The sequence below is a fragment of the Enhydra lutris genome, unplaced genomic scaffold, assembly GCF_002288905.1.
Source record: "Enhydra lutris kenyoni isolate GAN:26980312 unplaced genomic scaffold, ASM228890v2 scaffoldscaffold234, whole genome shotgun sequence".
In the NCBI taxonomy this organism is placed as follows: Eukaryota; Metazoa; Chordata; class Mammalia; order Carnivora; family Mustelidae; genus Enhydra; species Enhydra lutris.
This window is the reverse complement of record NW_019154318.1, coordinates 29170-56006: the sequence shown is the minus strand read 5'-3', so window position 1 is coordinate 56006 and position 26837 is coordinate 29170. Positions and strand designations below refer to the sequence as shown.

Genomic DNA, 26837 nt, shown 5'->3' with positions numbered 1-26837 from the left:
GTGGTGTGTAATGACATCTCCCTGTATCACTGCCATTTTCATCACAGCCTATCCTAGGTGTCTGTTCATGGGCCAAAGGATTGGGCTGTTGGGATCCTCCTAAGGGGAGGGGCTTTGCTGACTATTGAGTAAATGGAGACTAGAGAGGATTCGGGGTAGGGGGAGTGGAGGACAAGGCTGGGACAGGAGCATGAGGATAGATGAGGAAAGGTTTCTACCTCTCCTTTCTTTAACTGCTGAACCAACCTTTACTGAGAGCCCCTCAGTAGACTCTAGTGGTACTGTACTTTGTGCTGAAAATAGAGAGATGAATAAAACATTATCCTAGCTCTGCAGGATCTTGGAGCTGGAAAGCAAGCCACTACCAAAGGGCTTGAGGAATGCTGGAACAAACTCATGAATATAGTCCACGGGGGGTCATAAAGGGACTGCCTGGGACTATTACTGCCTGGTCCCTATGCTGGCTCTTTTCACAGCTGGATAACTGGCCCCAGGCCCAAGACCCTGGGACCCCATCAGAATTTAGCCTTCCTGGATCCACCAAGCACCTGCGCTCCCAGCTGGCCCAGTACAGACAACGCTACCAGGACCTCCAGGAGAAGCTGCTGATATCAGAAGCCACGGTCTTTGCCCAGGCCAACCAGATGGAGAAATACAGAGTCATGCTTCGTAAGTCTTAGGTTCACCATCACTAAGACAGCAGCCTACGTGCTTTGTAGACTTCCCTTTTCTTCCATAGCCTCAAAACAAATTTAATCCTGACCAGGGTCCTAGAATTGTGGAAATGGTTATTTAACTTCAGTTTTCACACCTGGCAGAGAAGAATAAAAAACAAAGCAAGTTTGCAGTGAGCATATAGGGAAGAAACGGGTTAACATCTAGGTTTGCTGATTTCTGCTATAGTCAGCAAAATGCTTTACCTCTCTCAACTTATACTGATAGTTTCTCTCCTGCTCTTGGCACCAAATCACAATGGTCAAAAATAAACCATCACCGTTGGTTTAGAATCCATGCTTTCTACTAGAACTTCCTACGGTGATTGAAATGCTTATGGAGCACATGAGATGTGTCTAATTCAACTTCAGAATGTTGTTTACTTTTAATTAATTTAATATGAAGTAGCCATGTGTGGCTAGTAGCTATCTTTTTAAAATTTTTATATATTTTTATTTTTAAAAAATTTTTTATTTTTTTTAATATTTGCACTCCTGTGTTTATTGCAGAATTATTTTTTTAAATTTCTTTTCAGCGTAACAGAATTCATTGTTTATGCACCACACCCAGTGCTCCATGCAATCCGTGCCCTCCATAATACCCACCACTTGGTTCCCCCAACCTCCCAACCCCCGCCACCTCAAAACCCTCAGATTGTTTTTCAGAGTCCATAGTCTCTCATGGTTCACCTCCCCTTCCAATTTCCCTCAACCCCCTTCTCCTCTCCATCTCCCTGTGTCCTCCATGTTATTTGTTATGCTCCACAAATAAGTGAAACCATATGATAATTGACTCTCTCTGCTTGATTTATTTCACTTATCTCTTCCAGTCCCGTCCATGTTGATACAAAAGTTGGGTATTCATCCTTTCTGATGTAGGCATAATACTCCATAGTGTATATGGACCACATCTTCCTTATCCATTTGTCCGTTGAAGGGCATCTTGGTTCTTTCCACAGTTTGGCGACCTTGGCCATTGCTGCTATGAACATTGGGGTACAGATAGCCCTTCTTTTCACTACATCTGTATCTTTGGGGTAAATACCCAGTAGTGCAATTGCAGGGTCATAGGGAAGCTCTATTTTTAATTTCTTAAGGAATCTCCACACTGTTCTCCAAAGTGGCTGTACCAACTTCCATTCCCACCAACACACATTCCTCTCCACACTGTTCTCCAAAGTTGCTATACCATCTTCCATTCCCACCAACACACATTCCTCTCCAACACACATTGTTTTCTGTCTTGTTAATTTTGGCCATTCTAACTGGTGTAAGGTGGTATCTCAATGTGATTTTTATTTCAATCTCCCTGATGGCTAGTGATGATGAACATTTTTTCATGTGTCTCTTAGCCATTTGTATGTCTTCATTGGAGAAGTGTCTGTTCATGTCTTCCGCCCATTTTTTGACATGATTATCTGTTTTGTGTGTGTTGAGTTTGAGAAGTTCTTTATAGATCCTGGATATCAGCCTTTTGCCTGTACTGTCATTTGTAAATATCTTCTCCCATTCAGTGGGTTTTGTTTTGTTGACTGTTTCCTATTCTGTGCAGTAGCTTGTGATCTTGATGAATTCCCAAACATTAATTTTCAGTTTTGTTTCCTTTGCCTTTGGAGACATATCTTGAAAGAAGTTGCTGTGACTGATATCGAAGAGGTTGCTGCCTATGTTCTCCTCTAGGATTCTGATGGATTCCTGTCTCACGTTGAGGTCTTTTATCCATCTCGAGTTTATCTTTGTGTATGGTGTAAGAGAATGATCGAGTTTCATTCTTCTACATATAGCTGTCCAATTTTCCCACCACCATTTATTGAAGAGACTGTCTTTTTTCCACTGCATATTTTTTCCTGCTTTGTTGAAGATTATTTGACCATAGAGTTGAAGGTCCATATCTGGACTCTCTACTCTTTTCCACTGGTCTATGCGTCTGTTTTTATGCCAGTACCATGCTGTCTTGGTGATCACACCTTTGTAGTGAAGCTTGAAATCAGGCAACGTGATGCCCCCAGTTTTGTTTTTCTTTTTCAACATTCTCTTAGCAATTCGGGGTCTCTTCTGATTCCATACAAATTTTAGGATTGTTTGCCTCAGCTCTTTGAAAAATACCAGTGGAATTTTGATTGGAATGGCATTAAAAGTATAGATTGCTCTAGGCAGTAGAGAGATTTTAACAATGTTTATTCTTCTGATCCAAGAGCATGGAATGGTCTTCCATCTTTTTGTGTCTTCTTCAATTTCTTTCATGAGTGTTCTGTAGTTCCTCGAGTATAAATCTTTTACCTCTTTGGTTAGGTTTATTCCCAGGTATCTTATGATTCTTGGTGCTATAGTAAATGGAATCAATTCTCTAATTTCCCTTTCTGTATTTTCATTGTTAGCGCATAAGAAAGCAACTGATTTCTGTACATTGACTTTGTATCCTGCCACATTACTGAATTGCTGTATGAGTTCTAGTAGTTTGGGGGTGGAGTCTTTTGGGTTTTCCAAATAAAGTATCATGTCATCTGTGAAGAGAGAGACTTCGACTTCTTCCTTGCCAATTTGAATACCTTTTATTTCTCTTTGTTGTCTGATTGCTGTTGCTAGGACTTCTAATACTATGTTGAACAAGAGTGGTGAGAGTGGGCATCCTTGTTGTGTTCCTGATCTCAATGGGAAGGCTGTGAGCCCCACTGAGGATGATATTTGCAGTGGGCTAGTAGCTATGTTATAGAAATATGTGGATCTTGATGTTTTAGGATTCTAAATTAGTTCAACCCCATTCACATATTTACTGAGCCTCTGTGGATAAAGCACTTGGTAGTTTCATGGGGCTTCTAGGGATGATAATATATATAATACCCAACATAAAGGTATCTGATCCCCATAAAGCCTCAGTTGTTGTAGGTGAGATCACCAGTGGCACACAGAGGCTCATCCTGGTGGAAGGAAGTCCTGCCTGGAGTGAGTGGTCTCTTCTCCCACTTGGGTCCAAAGAAGCATCCATTCTACTTTGGCTGTAAACTCCCTGCCCCTTGAGGGCTAGGGCACGTGCTGCTGAGGTTGAGGGGGTACGTGGGACATTCCGAGAGTCCCTGTGACACCCTATGTCTCTTCCCAAGCAGGTGAATCCTTGGTGAAGCAGGACAGCAAGCAGGTGCAGGTGGACCTCCAGGATCTGGGCTATGAGATCTGCGGCCAAACTGAGAATGAAGCTGAGCAGGAAGAGAGTACCAGTCCCTGTAGGAACACAAGGGCAGGGCTCACCTGGCCTCCCTGGAATCAGCCTTCCCATCTGGGAGCTGCTGGCCAGTCCCACACCTAATGAGGAGTAGGGCCGAGGGGTATGGTATATGGAAGGGGACCCAGGATCAGTGAGGCACAGGAAGTTTGGCAGAGAACTCTTGTCCAACACGAGGCTGAGGAATGTCTCTAATTAGTTTCCAACATACTGCTGTTGATTAAAAGAAGGAAAGTTCTGTCCAACTGGTGATCATCTAAGGCTTACTTTTTACTGAAGAGACCTGATGAGCTTGTGGAGACATGTAAACCCTAAGCTAATAAATCTGTTTTTCCATCCTAGAAGGACATTGACTGTAGAGACACCTACCATACTGAAATTGAGAAAAGAAAAAACACTCAGGGCAGTGGAAGGTGACTGTACCTCGTTCCTGACCTGCAGGCTGTTGAGTGGGTGGAAATACCATGTTTGAATGCTAGTAAAGCATGGAGCTGAATAAAGTACTGCCTCAACTTTCACTCTAGTGATTCCTATCCCTGGCACCAGAGCTGCCTCCAAGCCTCAGCAGCACAGTGTAGCTTTATTCAGAAAGATGTCTTTGTCTTCTCTCAGAGTGTGAGGAGTATGACAGCCTCAGGGAAACAGCCCTGATGGAGTGGTGCCTGGGCTCCTCAGCAGCTATCCCCCCAGGAAAGAAGCCCTTGAAGAGCCCTGAAGGGAAACAGGAGGAGTTCCGTGCATACAGAAAGTTGGAAGACATCCCTCTCCTGCAGAAGGACATCGAAGACCTGAAGGCCCAGCTGCGGAATGCCAACAAGATCATCCAGAACCTCAAGAGCCAGATCCGGTCCCTCTCAGTTACAAGTGATTATTCATCTAGTCTGGAGACACCGCAAAAGCTGAAGGCTGTTGACACCCTCGAGGGATCTTCACCTCACAGTGTCACTGACAAGGATGAGGGGTGGCTGTCTGATGGCACTGGGGCTTACTATCCCCCAGGGATTCAGGTTAAAAAGGATCTGGAGAATCTGATTCAGAGAGTGTCCCAACTAGAGGCCCAGCTCCTGAAAACTGGAGTAGAAGGGAAGCTGGCAGAAGAATTGAGATCAGCCTCCTGGTCTGGGTAAGGGGGACACTCTTTGGACCTGATAGGATTGAAAATGTCTAAGTTTGTGTTGGAGGTTGGCTAGCCCAGGCAGTAGAAGAGAGAACCCAATACGGTGATCAGAAGAGTGCCTATTTCAATGCTAGGCCTAGATCCAAAGAAAGGTCAGTAGGCCCTGCTTGAGAGACACCAGGTCTCTGGGATTTCCTCTCAGGAATCTATTAGTAAAGCAACTGGATATGTGGTGTAGTAGGAAGACTGGAGTCATATTGCCTGGGTCTGAATCCTAACTCTGGCACTTTCTAGCTGTTCAACTTATTTAGACTTTCTGGACTCTTTCCTTACCTATTAAATGAAGAGACTAGGAGAACCTATCTCAACAGGTGGTAACTGGGTTTAAATGAATTAGTACAAGTGATCAAAATTGCCTAACATATATTAAGCTCTCAGTACAACTTACCATAACTGTTACTGTTGTTGATACTTTGTGTTGGAAGACACCGGGTATCTGTCCTTGTTATCTGCACTGAGTATCAGAACATGCAAAAGCTTAGTGGCCTCAAACAATAATTCATGTGGATTTATAGGGCTCAGCAGTGTGGCTGTTGCTTGGGGGTCTCTCCTGGAGCAGCCATCCGATGGCTTCACGTGTCTGGTGATATGATGCTCCTTGCCTTCTCTCTTTCCCCCCTTGGCTTCTTGTCTTCCAGGGTTTTTCTTCTTGGGGTGGGCCTCTCAAGTGGTCTTAGGTTGTTCCACTTCTGTATGGTGGCTGGCTTCCAACAGAGCGGAAGTAGAAGTTGCCAGACAGTTCAGAGCTACTCCTCGACTTAGCACAGTGTCGCGTCCCTTATTACCTCAGTCACAGTGCTCACAGAGCTTGCCCAGATTTAAGGAGGTGGAGAACAGCCTCTACCTGCCAGTGAGAGAAAGAGCAAAGGCACATTGGCAAAACAACATGTGGAACAGGAATGTAATGGCCATCTTGGCAAAACAGTCTGCCATAATAGAGATGATCTTCCAAATAGAATAGAATAGGATAGAAATGAAAGATCTTATCTAGACTTAGGATTAAGTGATTCCTTCCCCCCCCCCCAAGTTTATGTATTTATTTATTTTACATAATGTCTCCACCCAACGTGGGGCTTGAACTCCCTACCCTGTCATCAAGAGTTGTGAGCTCTTCTTACTGAGCCAGCCAGCCAGGTGGCCCAGGATTAAGTGATTCTAGTCACTGAACTTATTTTTATTTATTGTGTCTATTGAATATCTACTCAATAAATACATTTAGTGTTTCTTGAGTATCAGCTGTGAATCTACACTCTACTAGTCCCATGAAGAATGTAAAATTGGGCACCATATTTACCTCCACAGGACCTAGTATTTTCCTGGACGTAGGGCTACCTTGCACAAAACATTGTAAGAATCACTAAATTGCTAAACTGACATCATGTACAAGAGCAGGATTTACTCTTACATACTTTGGTTTCTGTGCCAGAATTTTGCCTGGGGAGCTCCTTTGAAATGTTCTCATGGAAATCTCTACTGAAGGCCCATAATTTCACACTCATTTTCATTCTTACTTTTTCCTCTTCTCTCCTGTATTAGGAAATATGATTCCCTGATTCAGGATCAGGCCCGAGAGCTGTCATACTTACGCCAGGAGATACAAAAGGGAGAGGCATCTGTTACCTTCTCACCCAGCATGCAAAAGATACAGTAAAATCTTTTGAGGACCTTCTTAGGAGAAATGACATTGACGACTACCTGGGGCAGAGCTTCCGAGAGCAACTTGCCCAGGGAAGCCAGTTGACAGAGAGGCTTACCAGCAAACTCAGCACCAGTAAGTTGGCCACAGGGCTTTGGCACACACTCGGTCACTCCCATAGCCCCAGACCCAGGTGGTCACCACACCTCCACCACAGTCTTTTAACTCAGGTCCTGATTCCACTTCATTTCCTGGGGCCATTACAGGATCAGAACTGGTTGGTGGGGAACACTGAGGAGAAACACAGGATTCGGAGGTCATGATTGCAATGGCAGAAACTGGAGCACTCATGGCAAGTGACCTTCAGGGAAGCAGGCTGTGTCCATACAGTGCTAAGGGGGAGAAAAGGAGAAGAGATCAGAGGATGTCATCATAGTGAAAAGAGCCTGACCTGAGAATTGCAAGACCCAAGTGGTAGCCTGGATGCTGCCATTAATTTGTTTTGGGCAATGGTTTAGCCTTTCATTGTCTCTTTGTTTATCACACGGTGTCATTCGTCAATATAATTCCAATATTGTTAAAGCACCCTGCCCTTTGGACGTGGCTTGGGCACTGAATGTCATAGTGCAAGGGCTAGGAATACGGGCTATTATTGGAGTTCTTTACTTAGAAAACATTTCCTGAGAGTACCAAGAGATAGCAGGATCAGTCTTGGGGGCCAACCATCCCACACACTGGTGGCAGGTGCAGAGGTGGGACAGGACAGTTTGTCATCTCTCAGAGCAAGAGTGTGCTCTCCATGAATGCTGTGATGGGACAAAGAGCATGCATCTGGGAGTGAGTCTGTGGCAGGCTTAGAAAGGTGGAATATTCCAGAGAGAAGCTGAGCAAGTGCACTTCAAACTTCTTTGCATTGATTTAGAATAGAGGAAGTCCTGAGGCTGATTGCCAGGTCAGGGGAGGTCTGCCTGGTGAGTTCAAGAGAGCCCACAGGTCTCCCCTCTGAGGATACAATCTGCAACCTTCCCACGTAATTCTCCTACATGTCTTGGACATACACAGAGGAATCTCCATTCTGTACCCACAGATGCTCTTGCATTTATAATGTAGAAAGTGTGATCTGTTTAATTTCTTACCATGTCTTTCTGAGTTTGGCTTTCAGAGGATCATAAAAGTGAGAAAGATCAAGTTGGACTTGAACCACTGGCCCTCAGGTAACTTGAAATAGGATCTGGTAAAGGAATCAGGAACAAGGCCCAATGGGTCCAGGGTGACTGTAACTTTACAAATTGGGGCAGGGAAATGCTGATTATAACATGTTCATTTATTCATGAGACACTTTAGTCTCTCTTTTGCTATACTTCTGTTGATTTCTATCATGTAATTATTCTCCAGGTTTGGTAACCTAGACTCAGTCTGACCCAACAGGAAACTAACCAGGTTCCAGGGGTCTTGGCACCCCCAAGGCTCTCCTCTGCTTTCTTCCCGGGTGTTTAAAGATGAGGCTGTGCTGCTAAGTTGGCAGCTCATTTAGTAATAGCCCAGTTCCCCCAGAGGGAAAAAAGAATTGAAGAACCATAATGTAGTTCCTTGGAGGGGAAAGGCCTGGGTATTGCAGATGCCTGGGAGGCTACAGTCTCTCGGGAACCAGTTTTCAATGGGTCACTGCAGAGAATCTTACCATGTACAGTAAAATATGGGCTCAAAATCCATAGATGTAGCCTCTAGTCCAAGCTCCTCTCTGTCAGAAGCCTGCTTTAGACCACATGGTGCTGCTCCGAGTCCCTGCGGTGAAGAGCAAAGGGTTTTGGTTTTGTTTTCATTGCAAATCCATCCCAGACACCTGGGCTGTACCTCAATCATCCACATGATTCCATGCATCCTGCTCTCGGTTGTCAAAGGCGATGCCAGACTGCTGTGTGTTTGTCATCGCTTACCTTCAGTTACTGTACTTACCTTCTTGGAGACTGGTAACCAGCAGTTCTTGGGGCCGCACTTGGAGCAGCTGTGCCTTACAGGGACGGCTGAGTTTCTGCTAGTTCCCAGCGTCTCCCGTGACCAGTGCCCTGGGTGGTGATTGCCTCTTTTTCTCCCACTGCACCCCACCTACTCTCCGCCCCTAATCAGTGATAGGTTATTTTGATGGTTCTTCACAGGAAAGGTTCCCTTGACTTAGGTGTTTTTTCCCGTGTGCCTTGGTCAGGACAAGTTGGGCCGGTGCCCTTAGCTTCATCTATTGTCTCCTTCCACCCCCACTAGGCTCAGCAGAGAACTGCTGGAGAAGGAGAAAGTGATTGAGGTCCAGCAGGCCAAGCTAGATACCCGGTCCCTCACACCCTCCAGCAGCCATGCCTTGTTGGACTCCCAGCGCTCTCCCAGCAGCTCCTCCTTCCTGTCTGATGAGCTGGAAGCCTGTTCTGACATGGATGTAGCCAGCGAGTACACACACTATGAAGAGAAGAAGGCTCTGCGTGGTCACTCAGGTAACCTCCTGTTTCTCTAGCCAGGCCTTATAGATCCTCTCTGCTGTGTGGCAGGCTGAACGTGGCCCTGGGACCAAGCACCAAGTACAGGCCCCAGTGTCTCAGGATCTTTGCTCTGCTCCTGATTCCGCAGGGTGTTGATGGGTCTCCACTGCATTTGCAAGCTGGTAGACCCAAGGGGAAGCACAGTGGGAAGAGCGAGAACATCCAGGCAGGCTCTTCCCCATTGTCTCATGAGCACAGATCATCTGTCTGACTTCCTTCTTCAAATGGGACATCATCTCCCTCCTGCAGAGGTCTTGCTCACTGTATGTCCTGAGCTAGTGTCCCCTGGGTATCTGTCAACAGTCACGGATATTGTCATTCCCACTTTTGGAACTTTTGGAAATGCCATTTTCATGGTTTCTAGGTCTGGGCCCCACTCTCACCTCTAAGGAGGTTTGCCTCCCTCAAGAAGCTATCTGCAAGCAAGGAAATGAACACGGCTCACAGTGTTTGTGCTTGGTGCTTTCCCAGAAAGCCAGGCCCTGCCTTGGTACCCCTGGCTCAATAGAAGGTCAGATTCCAGTTCTTTGTCAACCACCAAACATTTTCTTTCATTCATGGGTTTTGTAGATTCCATCCATCATTTGAGTCATTCCACTGTACTGTCTTCTAAGCCATCAGCAACCAGTGCACCTCGGGGGGTTAAGGCTGAACCAAGCAGCAACCCCATCAGGTTGCCAGCTCCCTAGAACCGCCCCCCCAGAAGGGCAGTCAGGCCCATCCAGGTATGCGACAGCCAACACAGCGGGAGGGCTGTCTCCTCTCCCTCAGCAGCCTGTTTGACTTTTATTCAGGGACAAATGTTTCCACTGTCAGAGGCTTCTAGGCATCAGTACCTAGATGAAATCAAGAGGCCTTCCTAGTCCACCAATTGTGTCTGCATTTTCTTGGTTCTAAATATTTTAGGCAAATCAGAGATCTGCAGTACACTTTGATCAGAATACCAATTGTGACCAGTAGTCAGCGAATCCTTTTAAAGTAAACATTTTCATTTCTTTCTTTCATTTCACTCTGGGGAGCAAAGAGGCAAAAGATCTCTCCCATGATTATAGTCACCACAGAATAAAAAGAAAGTCACTTTATGGCTAGCCTGGAAGCATTATCCATTTTTCTTCAGGGCAAGCCTCTGCAACAACTTGGGATGCTTCAGGATCCTACAAGATTCTGTTCACATTACATGGTCATTCATTCATGGATTTACGAACAGCTGGGCAGCCCTTGATATGTACATAGTGCTGGTCCTGCAGCCAGTGGGAGGGGTACATTTCATTTACCTGCCCCAACCTAATTGCCAGGAGTGTGCTCTTCGGTTAGAGCCCCACACCAGTGATGGCAAGAAGACGGCAAGCCTTGTCCCTGCCTCCTACCTCTTGCCACAACCGGCTGGCTGCCCTCAGTGTGGTTTGTCATAAGGTGCCCACAGAAGGCACAGTGCTGTCCTTCTGTGGCTCCCATTTCTCCTGAGAGCCCATCAGCCAAAATCTTAAGAAGGGGATGTTTCTGACCCTTTCTGAGCTTGGGCTTGAAGTTTCTGGGCCAGAGTTAGGCAGCAGCTGGCCCAGGAAATCATGGGGAAAACCTGTTTGCCTAGTGCTGTAGACATCCATGCAAATGCTCTGGGGTCAAAAAGGAGCAGAAGGCCAGGGGTTTTAAAATCAGAATTCCTACCTGAAGGATGCCTGTGTCACTGGGCAATGTGGGTGTCTTCGCACTGTTTCTCCGACAGTGTGTCAGCATCCCGGGGTGAGGGATGTGATTAGAGTGTACTCATTGTTTTCCACGGAAGCATTCTCTGCAGATCAGCCTTGGTATCTGCTCCCTCCACAGGCTTCCTGCCATATAACTGTTTTTAGGAAAGAGGAGACAGATTCAGACATCAGAATGTCCCAGGGTCCCTAAAGACTTGTCCATAGATGGGCTACATCATGGTCATCTGTGGAGATCTACTTTAAATGCAAGTTTCCAAGCCCTCCTCCCAAAGTTAATGACTTAGTAGAGCAGAGCCTGAAGCAACAGCACGCATTAAGAATTTTTCCTAAGTGATTTGAATGCCCAGACTGGCATGCAGGCTATAGTGTCTGAGTCACTTTACCAAGACCTTGATTTTTCTTTTGGTGAATGAATGTGTTGATTTGAGATTCTCAGGTTTGTCTCCATAAGACTCAAATGACACACATGAGGAATGCACATTTCCCCACAGTCCTAGCCCACTTCTGCCCTCCTCAGGGTGAGCCCTCATACTCTCAGAGGAGTTCCAGGTGTAGAGAGTCTTGTCACAGGGGCAAGGACCGACTCACACCCAGGGGTGATTGGGAGCATTAATGTGCAGATGTTCTGACCCCTCTGTGACTGGGACAGCTGGGAGAGGCTCTCATAGCTGCCTGGGATACAGCTATGCCACCTTGCCTGCTCTAGCCGGTTGTTTCCAAGATGAGCATAGAATATGTATGCCGGAAGTCCCCAGCAAGGGAGAAGGCAGAGGGGTCCACTAAGCCTGGCTCTGGGGTGGCAACCCTGGCCCTTCGCCTTGTTGGCCGTCATTATGCTGAATGATAGCCGCCCCCAAGGAGACATCAGGACAAGAAATAGTTTCATTTTCTCCATCTTTTCTCCATTCCTTTCGTTCTAATGATGTCTCCTTTCTTCCCAACTCTGTGTTTCTAGGCCTTCACTTTCCCTCCATACCCATGCTGGTTAGCCTTCCCCAGGCACCACTGCCCTCAGCAGCACCCAGCTTCCTGCCTTTCAGCCCCACTGGCCCTCCCTTCTTTGGCTGCTGTGAGACCCCCGTGGTCTCCTTGGCAGAGGCTCAGCAGGAGGTACAGATGCTGCAGAAACAACTGGGAGAAAGTGAGCACTTCCTGTGGCCTTCATGTGCTTGGGCCAGGCTGCTCCACCCCATGTGGCCCTGCATGGCTTTGGCATGGCGGCAGAGTTTTGAAAAATGACCTAGGGTATGCACATCGCCAGCAGGGGACTGGCAGGTGGCCCTGCTTGCTTTTTTTTGGGGGGGGGGAATACCTTTACTGTTGTCTTTCTGGTGTGTGTGTGTCTCATCATTTCGTCAGGCCCTAGACCTGCTCCTGTCCCGCTGCTGCCAGTGTGGGGTACCAGCAAGTCTGCTGAAAGCCTGACACGCCGGTGACATGTCTGCAGGAAGGACACGGGTTAGAGCTTTTGTGCCTTGCCTATATAGGCGAGACAAAGTGGCCATTTCCAGGGTTCCTTTCCATGCCTACGATAGTCTCCTGCTGTGAATCACGCTCTTCATCAAGTTCGGCTCCTGACATCATTAGGTTGAGGGTGTGAAGGGTAGTAGCAGTAGAGGGATTCAGAAGAGGTGACAAAGCCCCCCTTCCTAGGGCACAAGGTTCATTTCTACCCTGGGACAGGTGACAGGTTGGTGGCTCAGACCGGAAGCACAGGCTGTGATACCTGATTGTAAATTCTGTCCTCTGACTTCCAGAGATCATTGATCATATTGATCATAACCGTTGCAGGCTCTGTATGGTCATCTTTTTGGAAAGACTTTGATATATGTCTGGGCTGGATGACTCATTGTCAAAATTGTTGGTGAGGTCATTTATAGCTTAGGAAAATAAGGAAAAACCCTCAAATGAGGAATTTGCTCTCTAGTAATGCTTTAAAAAAAAACAACCTAGAAATCATTTGATGTTACCTTATTTGCAAATGACAGTACAGACAAAAGGTTGATATCCAGGATCTACAAAGAACTCCTCAAACTCAACACACAAAACAGACAATCATATAAAAAAAAAATGGGCAGAAGATATGAACAGACACTTCTCCAATAAAGACATACAAATGGCTATGAGACACATGAAAAAAATGTTCATCACCACTAGCCATCAGGGAGATTCAAATTAAAACCACATTGAGATACCACCTTACACCACTTAGAATGGCCAAAATTAGCAAGACAGGAAACAATGTGTGTTGGAGGGGATGTGGAGAAAGGGGAACCCTCTTACACTGTTGTTGGGAATGCAAGTTGGTGCAGCCTCTTTGGAGAACAGTGTGGAGATTCCTCAAGAAATTAAAAATAGAGCTTCCCTATGACCCTGCTATTGCACTACTGGGTATTTACCCCAAAGATACAGATGTAGTGAAAAGAAGGGCCATCTGTACCCCAATGTTTATAGCAGCAATGGCCACGGTCGCCAAACTGTGGAAAGAACCAAGATGCCCTTCAACGGACGAATGGATAAGGAAGATGTGGTCCATATACACTATGGAGTATTATGCTTCTATCAGAAAGGATGAATACCCAACTTTTGTATCAACATGGACGGGACTGGAAGAGATTATGCTGAGTGAAATAAGTCAAGCAGAGAGAGTCAATTATCATATGGTTTCACTTCTTTGTGGAGCATAACAAATAGCATGGAGGACATGGGGAGTTAGGAGAAGGGAGTTGGGGGAAATTGGAAGGGGAGGTGAACAATGAGAGACTATGGACTCTGAAAAACAATCTGAAGGGTTTGAAGAGGTGGGGGGTTGGGAGGTTGGGGGAACCAGGTGGTGGGTATTAGAGAGGGTACGGATTGCATGGAGCACTGGGTATGGTACAAAAACAATGAATACTGTTATGCTGAAAATAAATTTTAAAAATGATTTTAAAAAAACCCGCATTCTGTGCCTTCAATAAATTTAATTAATTAATTAATTAATTAATTAAAGGCACAGATGAGCCAGAGATTGATGGTAAGGGAAACCAGGCACAGTGTCCAGTGACCTAGGACCACAGCTGAGAATTCATATACCTGAAGCCCCAATTGTCATTTAGTCCAGCTTATTTCTTTTTTCTTTTTTTTTTTTTAAATATGGAATGCTTCACAAATTTGCATGTCATCCTTGTGCAGGGGCCATGCTAATCTTCTCTGTATTGTTCCAATTTTAGTATATGTGCTGTCAAAGCGAGCACAGTCCAGCTTATTTCTTATGTCAATTCTGAAAGTGACCACACTCTCTAGTCTACTCTGTCCCAGTTTGATTCCCAGAACCAATTAGATAACACCCCTTTTAGGAGAGTTTGTACAGCTCCCTTTTTTGCAGGCAGTAACATCTAGAAGACTGCCTCCTGCTTATCACAGCTTTACCCAGGTGTAGCAATCTACGCTAACCCAGCAACACAAACCTGGTCTTCCTGAGCCTCACACCACTTGCGTGATAGGTAGAGCCCGGGCAGGGAACTAAGGCTCAGGGAAGTAGAGCTACTTCTTTAAGGTTACTAGTAAGTGGGAGAGATGGGCTTGAATCCAGGTCTTCTGCTCACAGTCCTGGGTTTCCATGATACCTTTTCTGTCTAGGATGGTTTTGTTACCATCCTGCTCAGAGATAAGCTCAACAAATTCTGGAAGCCCCTTGAAACAATCTTTTCTCTGTCTCTTTAGAGATCAGTAGATGATTCATCAGAACCTCTGATCTAGAATTTGACATTTTAGCAGTTCTGGAACCAACAGTGGATGGAAAACAATTTTGTCCCATATCAAAATGGCAAGAGAGATCTCTAGCTGACTTTTCTTTTCCTTTACCTTTCCATATTTGTCAGTTTGTCCAAAAGGAGAGATAAGAGACATCTGTGCATGAAAAAAGGTCTGTTGATGGGATCAAGTCATACCTAGTCTGACCAATGGCTGGTCCATTGACCATTTGGATGGTCCCAGCTTTGGTGAGCAAAATGACAGCCCTGTCTTTTCTGTCCTGAAGCACAGGCCTCTCTGAGGGATGGCAGCTTACCAGTGTTCCTTGTCTGCTTGGAAACAAGCATCCTCGTGGACAGTGGTGCATGGCGGGTTCTTGGGGTTCAGTGAGGCAAAGATCTCCTTGTGTTAGAGTCTGTCTGGTGTCTTTTCATGGTTTAGGGCATGTGCTCTCTCTTATGTGGCCTGGGCAACCAGGAACGTTAGAATGCTGATCGTTTTTACTGATAGACTTGGAACCTTCTACAGCCTTGGTTAAAATGTAAGCTGTCAACAACCCCTGATATCCCCCTTTGCCTTGTGTTGGCCTGGGGAGGAAGGGGGTGTGAAAGAGGCAGGAAATCACATCTTTACAAATCCCAACTAAAATCTAGATGCTGAGGGTCATGTGGGTAGCCCAGTGACTCTCAGTGAGTTAGGCATCTGACTCTAAATCTCAGCTCAAGTCTTGATCTCAGGGTGATGAGTTCAAGCCCCACACTGGGCTTCACACTGGACATGGAGCCTACTTTAAAAAAAAAATATTCAGATGCTGACACAGTTTATCCCCCAGTTAACCTAATGAACATCTATTATTTTGCAGATTGAGGAAGGAGAGACCTGTGATGGGTACTTCTCAAACTTTGCTGCCATTAGAATCACCTGGGATGGTTTTAAAACATCCAGTGCCCAAGCTGTATCCCAAGTTAAGGCAAAATCTCTGTGAGGTCCAGGCATCAGTATGTGTTTGTTTACATTTTCCAAGGTGACTGTAGTGTGTAGATAAATTTGAGAACCAGTTACAAATGGAGATAAAAATTGACAAGTAGCTAATTGCATTATCCCCTCTGAGGAGTTTGGCTTAGTTGGAGGGAATGATGACCTCTTCCTCTTTGCTTAGGTCAAGTTACCTGCTTACTATGCTGCCCATGCTGATAATCCTTGAAGGAAAGCAGTCTTCTGAATAGGAATATCCTAAACTACAGACCTGCCCACCACTCTCTGTCTCTCCCACAGCCTGGACTTCTTTTCACATAGAAGCAGAGACGATTTGGCTCAGGGAAAAGGCCATGATTTCCTAAGATCTATGAGCACATCAGCCTATGTTAAATGAAAGTTCCCACATCCCTCCATGGATGCCAGCATTGAGCACATCTACGAATAGGAATGTACTATATCCCCCAACTTTGGGACTGAGTTCTCCTTCCAGAACTTTCCTGGACTGTATCATGAGGAATTATAGTAGAAGCCAGGAGTGAAGCCTCTGGACTTTTCCTTTGTGTACACTGGTGACTTCCAGATACTTTGTCCATCCTCCACCTCTTGGTGTCTCATGCCAGCAAACACATGAGGTGAAAGTTATGGCTTCTAGGTTATGGTCTTCATCTAACTGGTATTCCACAATGGACTGGGATTTCTGACATCGCACATGTCCCCTTTAGTGTCCACTTTTAGCAATTCCACACTTCCTTGCTGGTCCTTCCCTTCCAATCCTCTCTTCCTCACTCTGGTTTCTTTTTGCCCAGGTGTCAGCACCATCCATCCTGCTTCCCCAGCTGCACTGCCAAGCAACCATTTAGAAGCCAGCTCTTCTCACTATCTCAACCCTGCCCAGCCCCACTCTCCACTGAGGGGCGTCCCAGAACTGGGCAAAATCCTGGAGCCCGGCTATCTGGGCAGAGGCAGCCAGTGGGATGTGATGAGGCCTCAGAAAGGGAGTGTATCAGGCGACCTGTCCTCAGGATCCTCTGTGTGTCAGCTTAACTCCAAACCCACAGGTAAAACATAACAGATGTTTATGTAAAACATAACCAAACAGGTCGGTCTGCGAAATGAAATCTCATTTAGAGTCTTCTAGCTGGGCAGGGGCATTTTCCATTTCTCTAGTCCCTGGCTCACAGAGTGGGGGTAAAATTAAAGGGTCCCATCTGTGCTGGACCTTCCTAAGTGCCCCACTTCAGCCTCCCTGCCCCAGGGCCTCAGTGCTGTTCAGGGAACTAGGAAAGTCAGGGACACACCTTGTGCTCTCGCATTCATGTCATTAACCACACAGGAGAAGTTTATATCCATGGATTTCTACTTTATGCCTCCTTTCTGAGGCTGGAGGAAGGGCTTGATGCCTCGTTAAGGAATATTTCATCAAGTAACCATAAGAATGATATCAGGCTAGAGTGAAGTCTTCCCTAACACACTCAGGAGAGAAAGTCACACTCAGGTCACCACATGTTTCCTGATACTTCAGTTATTTTTCTAAGCCATGTGAAACTCCCTCACCCTCACCAGTTACACTGGTCATTGTACACTTACATTTAAAACTCCCTCATACTTTGGGGCACCTGGGTGGCTTAGCTGGTTAAGTATTTACCTTCAGCACAGGTCATTATCTCAGGGTCTTGGGATCAAGCCCCGCATTGAGGGCTCCCTGCTCAGTGGAAAGTCTGCTTCTCCCTCTCCTTCTGCCCCTTCCCACTGCTCATGCACTCTCTCTCTCTCTCTCTCTATCTATCTCTCTCTCTCTCTCTCTCTCTCAAATAAATAATAGTCTTGAAACTCCCTCACACTTAACTGTGTGTAGGAGGAGGCCCCTGGTGCATGCTTCACGCAGGCTGTCCTGGGTTTGACAGCCCGTTTCCTCTTTAAGCAAAGTCTCTTTGTTCTTGAGTGCCCATGTGAGAGAATGCAGTTGTTGGAAGGGTGGGGTTGTTTAGGGATCATGCTGAGGAGCCATTGGCCGTGCCCCACTTCCACCTGGGCCCCCCTGATGACCAGGATTCCTCATCTCGCACCTCGCCCTGGTCCTGACGGGATGGCTACAGGGGCTGACCTTCTGGAGGAACATCTCAGAGAGATCCGGAACCTGTGCCAGCGCCTGGAGGAGTCCATCTGCATCAACGACTGGCTGCAGGAGCAGCTTGAACTCCAGATCAGCTGTGCAGCCCGTGGGAGCGGTAGGAGAGGCCCAGAGCCACTCACACTGTCACAACCGGAGAGCCTCCGGAGGCTGGGCTTCATGCTTCCCAAAGCATGTGCTGGGCTTTCCTCTAATTGCTCCTTCCAAACAGTCCGGCAAGGCGGGGGGGCAGGTGCTCTTATCCTCACTTAGAGCTAAGAGAGAACTTTCCTCCTGGCAGAGCTAACGAGGCGTGTCTGCAGGGTGTCTGACTTCCCAGCCCATCCTTAGTCTGCTTATATATGTGCCTGCTGACCTCTCTGCCTTGTCATGGGATTGGCACGTGGTAGAGCCCGCTCAGTGGGCACCCTCCCACAACCATTCTCCAAGGCGGCCATTCTCCCAACACTCTCCTCTCGGGCTGCGGTCCCTTGGAGGTCATTCCTTCTACATGCCCTTGTCCTGCCCCCAGCCCCGCAGTGGCTCCTGTGGGGACAAGAGCCTCTGGAACAGCTGCAGCTAGGGAACATGGTGGGACCCACACAGAAACCAGGCACTTGGCCCACCAGGCTTGGGGTCCAGGCCTTGGGGACCCAGGCACTCCTGCTGGGTTGGGACAGTATTTCTGGAGGGACAGAATGGGTAGTTCCTGGAAAGCATCTGTTACCCTAATGTGTAACGTGTCTGCTTACACTTTCTGGAACAGGATCTACCTCCAATTTCTACAGCCCCAGCCTGGAACCCACACCTCAGCTCTACAACAAGAACAGAGTCCTTAAGGAAGAAAACTGGAGCCTTCAGGCTCAGCTGAGTCGTGTTTCTAGAGGTGGGTGGTAAAAGCCACACACTGCGCTCCTTCCCAGTCCCTTTCCTCTGGCCACACCAAACACCTTTTGAAGCCAAGAGAAGAAGGTGGAGATAACAGCTAACCAGATCCACCCACCCAAGTTCCCATGTGGTTCTCAGTCTAGAAGGGGCTGCTTCCTGAGAGGTCCCAACCATGGGCCCTCACACTCCAAGGTGTAGGGACAAAGATAGCTCTAGGAAACCCACCACCTCTGTGCAACCTACAGATATTCAGATACTCAGTCATTAGTTATGAACTGGACACCAGTTAGATATCTGTTCTACCTGTCCAGACTTTACTGCAGCCTCATGTGCCTCTCCTGGTACTGAGCTGCCATCCCTGTCTCCTCACTGCTTCCCCTCACTCACCCAGTCCAGGCTCCTCTCTGCTCAGTAATCCACAGGACTCTTGTGCCTGGAAGCACCAGCCAGATGTCCTCCAGAGAATTCCCAACACTATTCAATGGGCATCTAAGGGAAATGGGGCATCATTTACTCTGTGACTTGGGGGACAGCTGACCTTAGTGTCAATTGTTGTTTCTAAATCTGCCTCTTCAGAGCAGGAAGATGTGAGGGGAGAGGTCACTGATGGGGAAGTAACGAGACATCACAGAGAAGAGAGAAGACACAACTGCTAAACCACCATTGCATGCCGGGACAGGCTAGCACAGACCTCAGTGGGGAGAGGTCACTAAGATGTGGACAAGCACGGTCAGCCAGGCCCAGGGACTTCCCCCTGGTAGACTGACAGCTCCTGCAGCCTTGTTCTCAGAGTCCCTGTCCTTAGTCTCTGGGAAATCATGCAGGTTATTGAGATTCCACAAGCCCAGAAAAGGACAGATGTGCCCATTTCAAATTGATGAATATAATATATTCTAAAAACTATAGACAAGAAGTCTTGACGTTGCTCTTTAGCAAAATTAAAGAACGGATTATCACAGAGAGGGTATGTGAACTTAGAAAATAGTGAGCATTAGAAACCACAGTGTTTGTGAGGAGAAACAGCAGCTCTTCCAGTCCCTCCAGTAGGAGCTACAAATCTATGAGGCGCTTTATGGCAATTCCAAGAAAGGGCTGAAAGGTATGTGTTCTCCTTCCTCACCTCCCCCATAAGCTCCATGCCCTTGCTTAGGATTGTGAAGAGGTCCTTACCCTGGGAGTTGTAGAGCTCTGGAAAGCTACAGAGTTCTGCCTCAGCCAGGTCTGGGGCTCCCAGTAAGAACAAAGTGGTTCTCTCATGTGAAAGCCCAGAGGTTGGTGACATGTGCAAAATCCAGCTGAGACATCCTTAAAAGTAGTTAGATAAGAGTCCAACTCTGCCTGCCTAGGTGGCCAGAGAAAAGTTGAACAAAGTCCAGGTTATATAGGGACTTAAAAAAAAATTCAAAGAACTGTCCTGATGGCACCATCATGTGAGAAGCTCTTGAATATTGTGAGTAATACATATTGCCCCCATGCAGCCAGTACAGCGGGTGCCCTGCTCCTACCCTGAGGCATTCCCCAGGGAGAAAGTTAAAAGATGCACATTTACAGAAATACCTCTGTTAGGATCTAAATTCCAAGCCTGGATTTAAATTTTAAACTGTTTTATTGAGGACTTTTTTCCACCTGCTAAAATACTGATCTAATGTTGGAGAATCTTCTTCTATTTCCCCATTGTTGTTCAAATGGGGAAGGGTATTGTAAACATCAAGTTAATAACTCCAACCAGGCTGGAACAGAGTACTGATGTCAATATGATGAAATTTAGAAAAGATTGGGGCACCTGGTGGCTCAGGGGGTGAAGCCTCTGCCTTCGGCTCAAGTCATGATCTCAGGGTCCTGGGATGGAGCCCACATCAGGCTGTATGCTCAGTGGGGAGCCTGCTTCCCCCTTTCTCTCTGCCTGTCTCTCTGCCTGCTTGTGATCTCTGTCAAATAAATCAATAAAATCTTATAAAAAATTAACAATAAAAGAAACTTAGTAAAGATAAAAAAGAAAGAAAGAAAAAGAAACCCTGAGCTTGATTGAAAATATCAGTGGTAGAGGTACAGGATCAGAAGGTCTGGCTCTCTAGCCATTCGTGGACTTGAGAATGGGCTTAAGAATACTTAGAAACCCGCTGGAACAAGGAACTTGTAGGCAAAGGTTGCTACAAAAACCAGTTCAACCTGAGACCACAGTAGGGTGAGAGACCATGTCAGAAATATTGTTAGATTGTGGGACACCATCTTGTAAAAGGGACTTTGGCAAACCAGGGAGCAAAGTGAAGACAGGAGCCACCATGCTGGGTGACCAGAAATCTTGAACGTCAGAGAAACTAAACAATTTTCGGCCTGGACAAGATCACAAGGAGATGAGAACTGGTTTTAAATATTTGAAGAACTATCAGGTGAAAAAGAAGAGCTGCTGAGTTTGGCATTGATTTAGACAAGGGTCATCAAAGGATAAAGGGCAGTAGAATTTGGACTTACATCATTCTTATGCCTTCCTGACCATTAGAGCTTTCGGTGATAGAATTGCTAATTTGTGAAGGAATAAGCCTCCCATCCAAACCCCATTTAAATAGAAAGGGATGACTTGTCAAGGATCCCATAGAAACAGCTCTTGCTTTGGATGGGATGTCTAAGACTTTCAATTCTAATTTTTTTTTATTATCTGTTTAAAAATTCCTTAAGCAATACAGAATTTTCAATATTCAGCCAAATTTGAATTTTCATAAAACCTGATTGGATTTCCTAACTTGCTGATAAGAAGGTGAACCAGAACTTGAAGAAGTATCAGGGGCACCACAGGCTGAGAGAATAGCTTCTGTGCACTCCTGGGAGCATCGGGTCCAGCCTTCCCCGTGGAGAGCTTTGTATGAGGGAGTGTGAGAAGTCAGGTCAGTTGAGATGGCTGCTGGTATACAGAGGACCTATGAAGTGTGTGATGAAAGTTTACATTCTACAGAGTGGGCCGTGGAAAATGAGTACATTTTTCCAAACAGAACAGATACTTGATGGGAACAGAACTCTCAGACTAGTGGGACACACTGGAGTCGGGAGACACTCCAATCAGGGAAACCCACTGAATGGGTGTGGTTGTGGGGTACTTACATGAGGAGAGTCTGATCTAAGGTGCCGTTGGGAAGATAAAGAGGAATGGATAAAAGACAACATTTTTAGAAAGAAGCAAAACTTTGTGAGGATTTGGATATAGGGAAAGAAAGATAGGAAGGAGCTTCATGGAGCTTTGGGGTTGGTAGATACTAACCATAGACTGCAGGTGCCCCGTGAGGACTTCTCAGGGGGAGTTTCCTCCTGCCTCATGACCTCTGGCCTCCTTATAAGATGCTATAGCAGTATTTGGATACTATGGTGATTATAAAAACATAATACAAATGAGTAAAAATAGAAAATATGGGAGGGACGCCTGGGTGGCTCAGTTGGTTAAGCAGCTGCCTTCGGCTCAGGTCATGATCCTAGCGTCCTGGGATCGAGTCCCACATTGGGCTCCTTGCTCGGCGGGAGCCTGCTTCTCCCTCTGCCTTTCTGTCTGCCTGTGCTCGCTCTCTCTCCCTCTCTCTCTGACAAATAAATAATAAAATCTTTAAAAAAAAAAAAGGAAAAAGAAAATATGGGATGTTTCCAGAAAATTTCTCATAGTAAACTCTTATCCCTTATAACTTGGTAGTAACAACTTGGATGAAACCTTTCTATACTAACTTCTTGGGAGCAGTTTTTCGTTTGTAAATTCAATATTTTTTTTCCTTTCAATTTCATTTTTATATGACAGAGGGGGAAAAAATCCCTTCATCCTGACTACATCCTCTTTCATGCCTTTCTCCCTTCTTATAGTTGTTTTAGGAGTCATTTCAAAGCTCCTACCACTGAAGCCCCATAGTTTCTTATCCTTAATTCTGTAATCCCATGAGAAACATGAATTCTTGTGGTAGCTCTTTCATATACTCATTTGGTCACAAAACCTGTCTGAACTGACCAAAGACTTTACTTAAACCCACTCAGTGGTAATATTCACCCGGCTCATCACAGAAATATGAATGTATTTGACTAAAGGCCTATGGCCCAGAGGCAGCCTGGTGTATGGGCTACATGAGAGATGGCGTATGGATCCTATGGCCTTCCTAAACACCAAAACAAATTCTACTTTTTGAAATATATTTGGCTTCAAGCTTTCAGATAAGGTATGTGGTTTTGTAGAATATTTCTTAGCTGTCTTCATCCCTAGTACAAAGAAACAGACTGTGGTAGCAAATAGAGATTTAAAAAACAAAACAAAACAAAAACAACATGGCGAAGTAGAATAGTTCAGTGAGTTGTGACCCCTGGCCTCTAGCGGAGACTCCCATTCCTCCATGCTTCCAAAGGCCTGGTGCCTCCTCTTCTCTCCCTGGTGACCTCCTCCTCCTCTCCACAGTAACTCCTGAGGACGGAGGCATCAGCTTTCCTCCTCCCGCATCCCCTGGCTTTCTCTAGCCCAGTGCTGACCCCCCGCAATCTCTGAAGACCCTGCTCTCTGGCCTATAGGACTAGGGTGACTGTAGAAGTCAAATAATAATAGGCTTTGACCCCACCTGCTCATGGAAGGCTCTCCAGATGCAGGTGGGTCACGTGAGTCTCGGGGCAGTTCCGGTGTGCGGTATCTCGCTCAGTGAGTGCCGAGACCCACGCAGGAAAAGGAGGCAGCTCCGTCCCAAATGCATTGCCTCCTGGGGCCCTAAGAGGACAGCGGGGTCCCGAGCAGAAAGGAATGCCCCAGAGGAGTGTTCTGACAAATGCTTGAAAAAGCTTGGATCTGAGCCACCAGACCCCTTCTCTCTCTCTTCTTTCAGCTCCCTCCTGGGATGCCTGTCTCCAGGTCCCTTTGAGCAGTGAGCTGAGCCACCTGGTGGCAGAGATCCGAGCTTTGCGAGGGCAGCTGGAGCAAAGCATCCAGGTGAACAGCTGTCTGCGATTGCAGCTGGAGCAGCAGTTGGATGGCGGGGGGAGCAAAGCCAGCCTCAGCCCCTCCTCCGCCCACCAGGAGGACCCTGGAAACAAGCAACTGCTCCTCCAAGGTAGGAAGGGCAGGGGGACCAGGAAGCCCGTGGCCAGTGGGGCAGTGGCCAGGATGTCTGTGGTGGAAGGGATCTTCCCTCTTCCACACTCCTTAGGGTCCAGGTGAAATCCGAATCGTTTCAATCTCCAGTCTTGGGTGAGAGGGTGGGATTGAGGGTCCCAGCTGGCTCAGGCCCCAGATTCTGAGTTTGCAGGTACAGGAAAGGAAAGGAAAGGGGCTCTGGGGCCACTCTAGTGTTTCCTATAGCCCTTTTCACTTCATGAAAAAATAAACCCGAGATGCCATCAAATTGGTTGATTCTGTTGCACACTCTATTGGCAGAGAATAGCCATGCAATCTTGATCTTTCTTTTTCCAAAGGAAACCAACCATTGGGTCTTCTTGACCTAAAAGAGAATTTGATAATAAATAAAAATGAAACTTGAAGGGAAACATTTTGTGTATATGGCAGGTATTCTGTACATTCACTTGAAATACTAACCCGATCCCTAGCAAGTAAGCTGAAGTGTACCAAATGGCTTGTAAATCAGACACTAAACATTTAGGAGAACCTGGGTGGCTCAGGCAGTTGAGCATCTGACTTGATCTTGGCTCAGGTCTTGATCTCAGGGTTGTGGCTTCAAGCCCTGGGTTGGGCTCCACACTAGCCATGGAGATTCCTTAAAAAAGAATAGGGAAAGAAACTAAACCCTTCACTGGACATTAAAGTTCTGCCATAAGCAATTGGACCTATTCCTAGGAATGTTCCTAAGAGAATTTTGATCCCATGGCTTGAAAATGGGTTGGGCCATGACTTCACCCTCCCCTCCTTTTTTTTTCCTAATTCCCTTTTGTTCTTCTCTGATGATTCCTTTCTTTCATGAGCCTCCTTAGAAGAACACATACAAGATGGCCTCTGTAAAGCCTTATTCCTGTCCCAGCAAAGGTAATCCAAGAGCCCCACACACCCACTGGCTTCCCCATGTTTGGAAGTTTCCTCCGCACTTCCCAGAGACCAATGGAAAGGGCCTGAAGCCTGTGTTCCAATCCCAGGCTTGTCACTAACTGGCTCTGTGGCCTTGGCCCATCCATCTGTAAGAGGTGGCACTAGGGGCTGTTGGAGGTCCCTGCTGATGGGGCCCCTCTCTCTCCTCATTAAGTACATGGGACATGAACTGAGCAGGGGACTTCCCTGCACAACGTCCTCTCCTTCCTACAACAGCCTGTTTCTTCATGGGCATGTTTCATACTAAGCGCTTCGGCTCCCGGAAGTCACAGAAGCCATCATTTTGCTCCAAGTGAACTGGGAAGTAGACTGGCCCATGAAGAGGGACTGTGGGATCTGAGCATCTCATGTGCAGTGGCTCTGAGCAGGGCTGTCACTTGCCCGAGGTGGTGGGGAAGCTTCCCTCTCACCTGGTAGCACCAGGGGCTCCTCAAGTCCACACCCCCTCCCCTGGGCTCATCCTTATGACAGGCTCTCGCTGAGCTCCTGGTTCAGCCCCCACCCAGTGCTCACTGTAGCTCAAGGAGCTACCACAGAACCTGATACCAGGTTCTCACCTTGTCCTATTTCTGTCTCCAGATGAAGTCCCTAAGGGCACTGCTGTGCACCCCAGGCTTGTGACCCTTGCCTTCCAGGAGCCACAGAAGAAAAGGAGCCACTGGAGGTCCTTCAAACAGCAGGAAGACTGGGCCTGCCCCCCTCTGGTGCAGATCCCAGTCTGCTGAGGAGACCTGGAGCCCAGTCCTCCACAACTGCCAGAGGGTCCCATCCTCCTCCTGAATGGCAGACAGCTTCTCCTGTGGCTGAGGAACACCACCCACCAGGGTCTGCTCAGCCCAGCACTAGTCTGTAGAGGAGCTCCTGACACTGCTTCTGTGCACCTCACTGGCCTGGGAACTGGCCGCAGCCAGTCCTTGCTCCGATGCCTGCCCTCAGGTGGTCAGCTCAGGGGACACAGGACCCTGATTCCTACAGATGGGACCCCTGATCCCCACACAGGAGCTCCTTAGCCCTTTCCAAAGCCCACGAGTGACAGCAGTGCCCTGAGGGCCAGTGGGGCTCAGCCAGCACAACTCCCAGATCCACGCTTCCCTGGGTCTGGCTTAGCCCGGCTGCTGTTCAGCTGGGCATCCATCTACACCGAGGCTCCTGAGTGCTTCAAATGCTCCTGGTGAAAGTGGTGGCTTCCCATGTGCCATCTCCTGCTTAGCCTAGCACCTCCTAGTCCCCTTCTTTTATGATCTTCGAAGTGTGGCCACTCACTCTGAATATGCCGTTCCTTTTCATCACTCTAACTCCTCTCTAGGAAACTTGGGCTCAGGGCCAGCCCAAGCCCATTGAAAGTCCTGTAAGACCTACCAGTGATCATTTTTAAGTGGCACCTGAGAAGCCCCAGTTGTGGGAAAGCCTAGTCTGTGTCCTGACAGTGCTTTAGAAGGTGTGGATGTGTGTATAAATGTACAATAGATATTTATATATGTTGCTATAGTAATTTGTCAAGGGCAACATAACTGGCGGACAGGGTCTGTTAGAGGAAATGAAACACAGTCCTTTGGGTGGCTATGAAAGTAAAATGTGTACAAAGAAATAAAAGGTTTTCCTCACCTGCTCTGTTTCTGATTTCCACACCAGTCTTTAGGCTGAGCATGTAAGAGTAGGAAAGACACACTGTCCCTAAGAAGGTCATAGACTATACTGTTGAGGTCTATGCTTAAAAGGAGTTTTGCCTTCTCTGCCATTTTGTAAGAATCCCCAATCTAAAAATATTAGAGAGTGGTTCTTAGGTTTGGGGAGCCTTAGAATCAGCAGTGGAAATCACAGGAGCCACTTCCTGGGCTCCAATCCCAAGTATTTCATTGATGTGTGGCCCCAGAATCTGCATTTCTTACACAAATACCTCAGGTGATTCTCTTCTTTTTTTTTTTTTTCCTTTTGGGTTTCAGAGCTTTTTGTTTTTGTTTTTGTTTTTGTTTTGCTTTTAGCCTTTTTTAAAAAAAATTCTTTTCAGTGTTCCAGAATTCATTGTTTATGGACCATACCCAGTGCTCCATGCAATACGTGCCCTCCATAATACCCACCACCAGGCTCACCCAACCTCCC

General features: G+C 46.8%; 1 protein-coding gene across 1 annotated transcript in view; it reads left to right on the top strand.

The window, feature by feature from the left end:
- LOC111140190 (myomegalin-like) overlaps positions 1-23751 on the top strand; it is a gene marked incomplete at its 3' end in the record, with an annotated part of 28337 nt that extends 4586 nt beyond the window's left edge. The window contains 14 exon segments of the mRNA XM_022492524.1: positions 477-669; positions 3818-3934; positions 4546-5056; positions 6647-6705; positions 6708-6881; positions 7909-7960; positions 9006-9229; positions 9845-9960; positions 9963-9999; positions 11939-12124; positions 16503-16754; positions 17793-17924; positions 18573-18692; positions 23527-23751. Of these exon segments, the coding sequence (XP_022348232.1) occupies positions 477-669; positions 3818-3934; positions 4546-5056; positions 6647-6705; positions 6708-6881; positions 7909-7960; positions 9006-9229; positions 9845-9960; positions 9963-9999; positions 11939-12124; positions 16503-16754; positions 17793-17924; positions 18573-18692; positions 23527-23751 (2398 nt within the window).
- Between the last annotated feature and the right edge of the window lie 3086 nt (positions 23752-26837).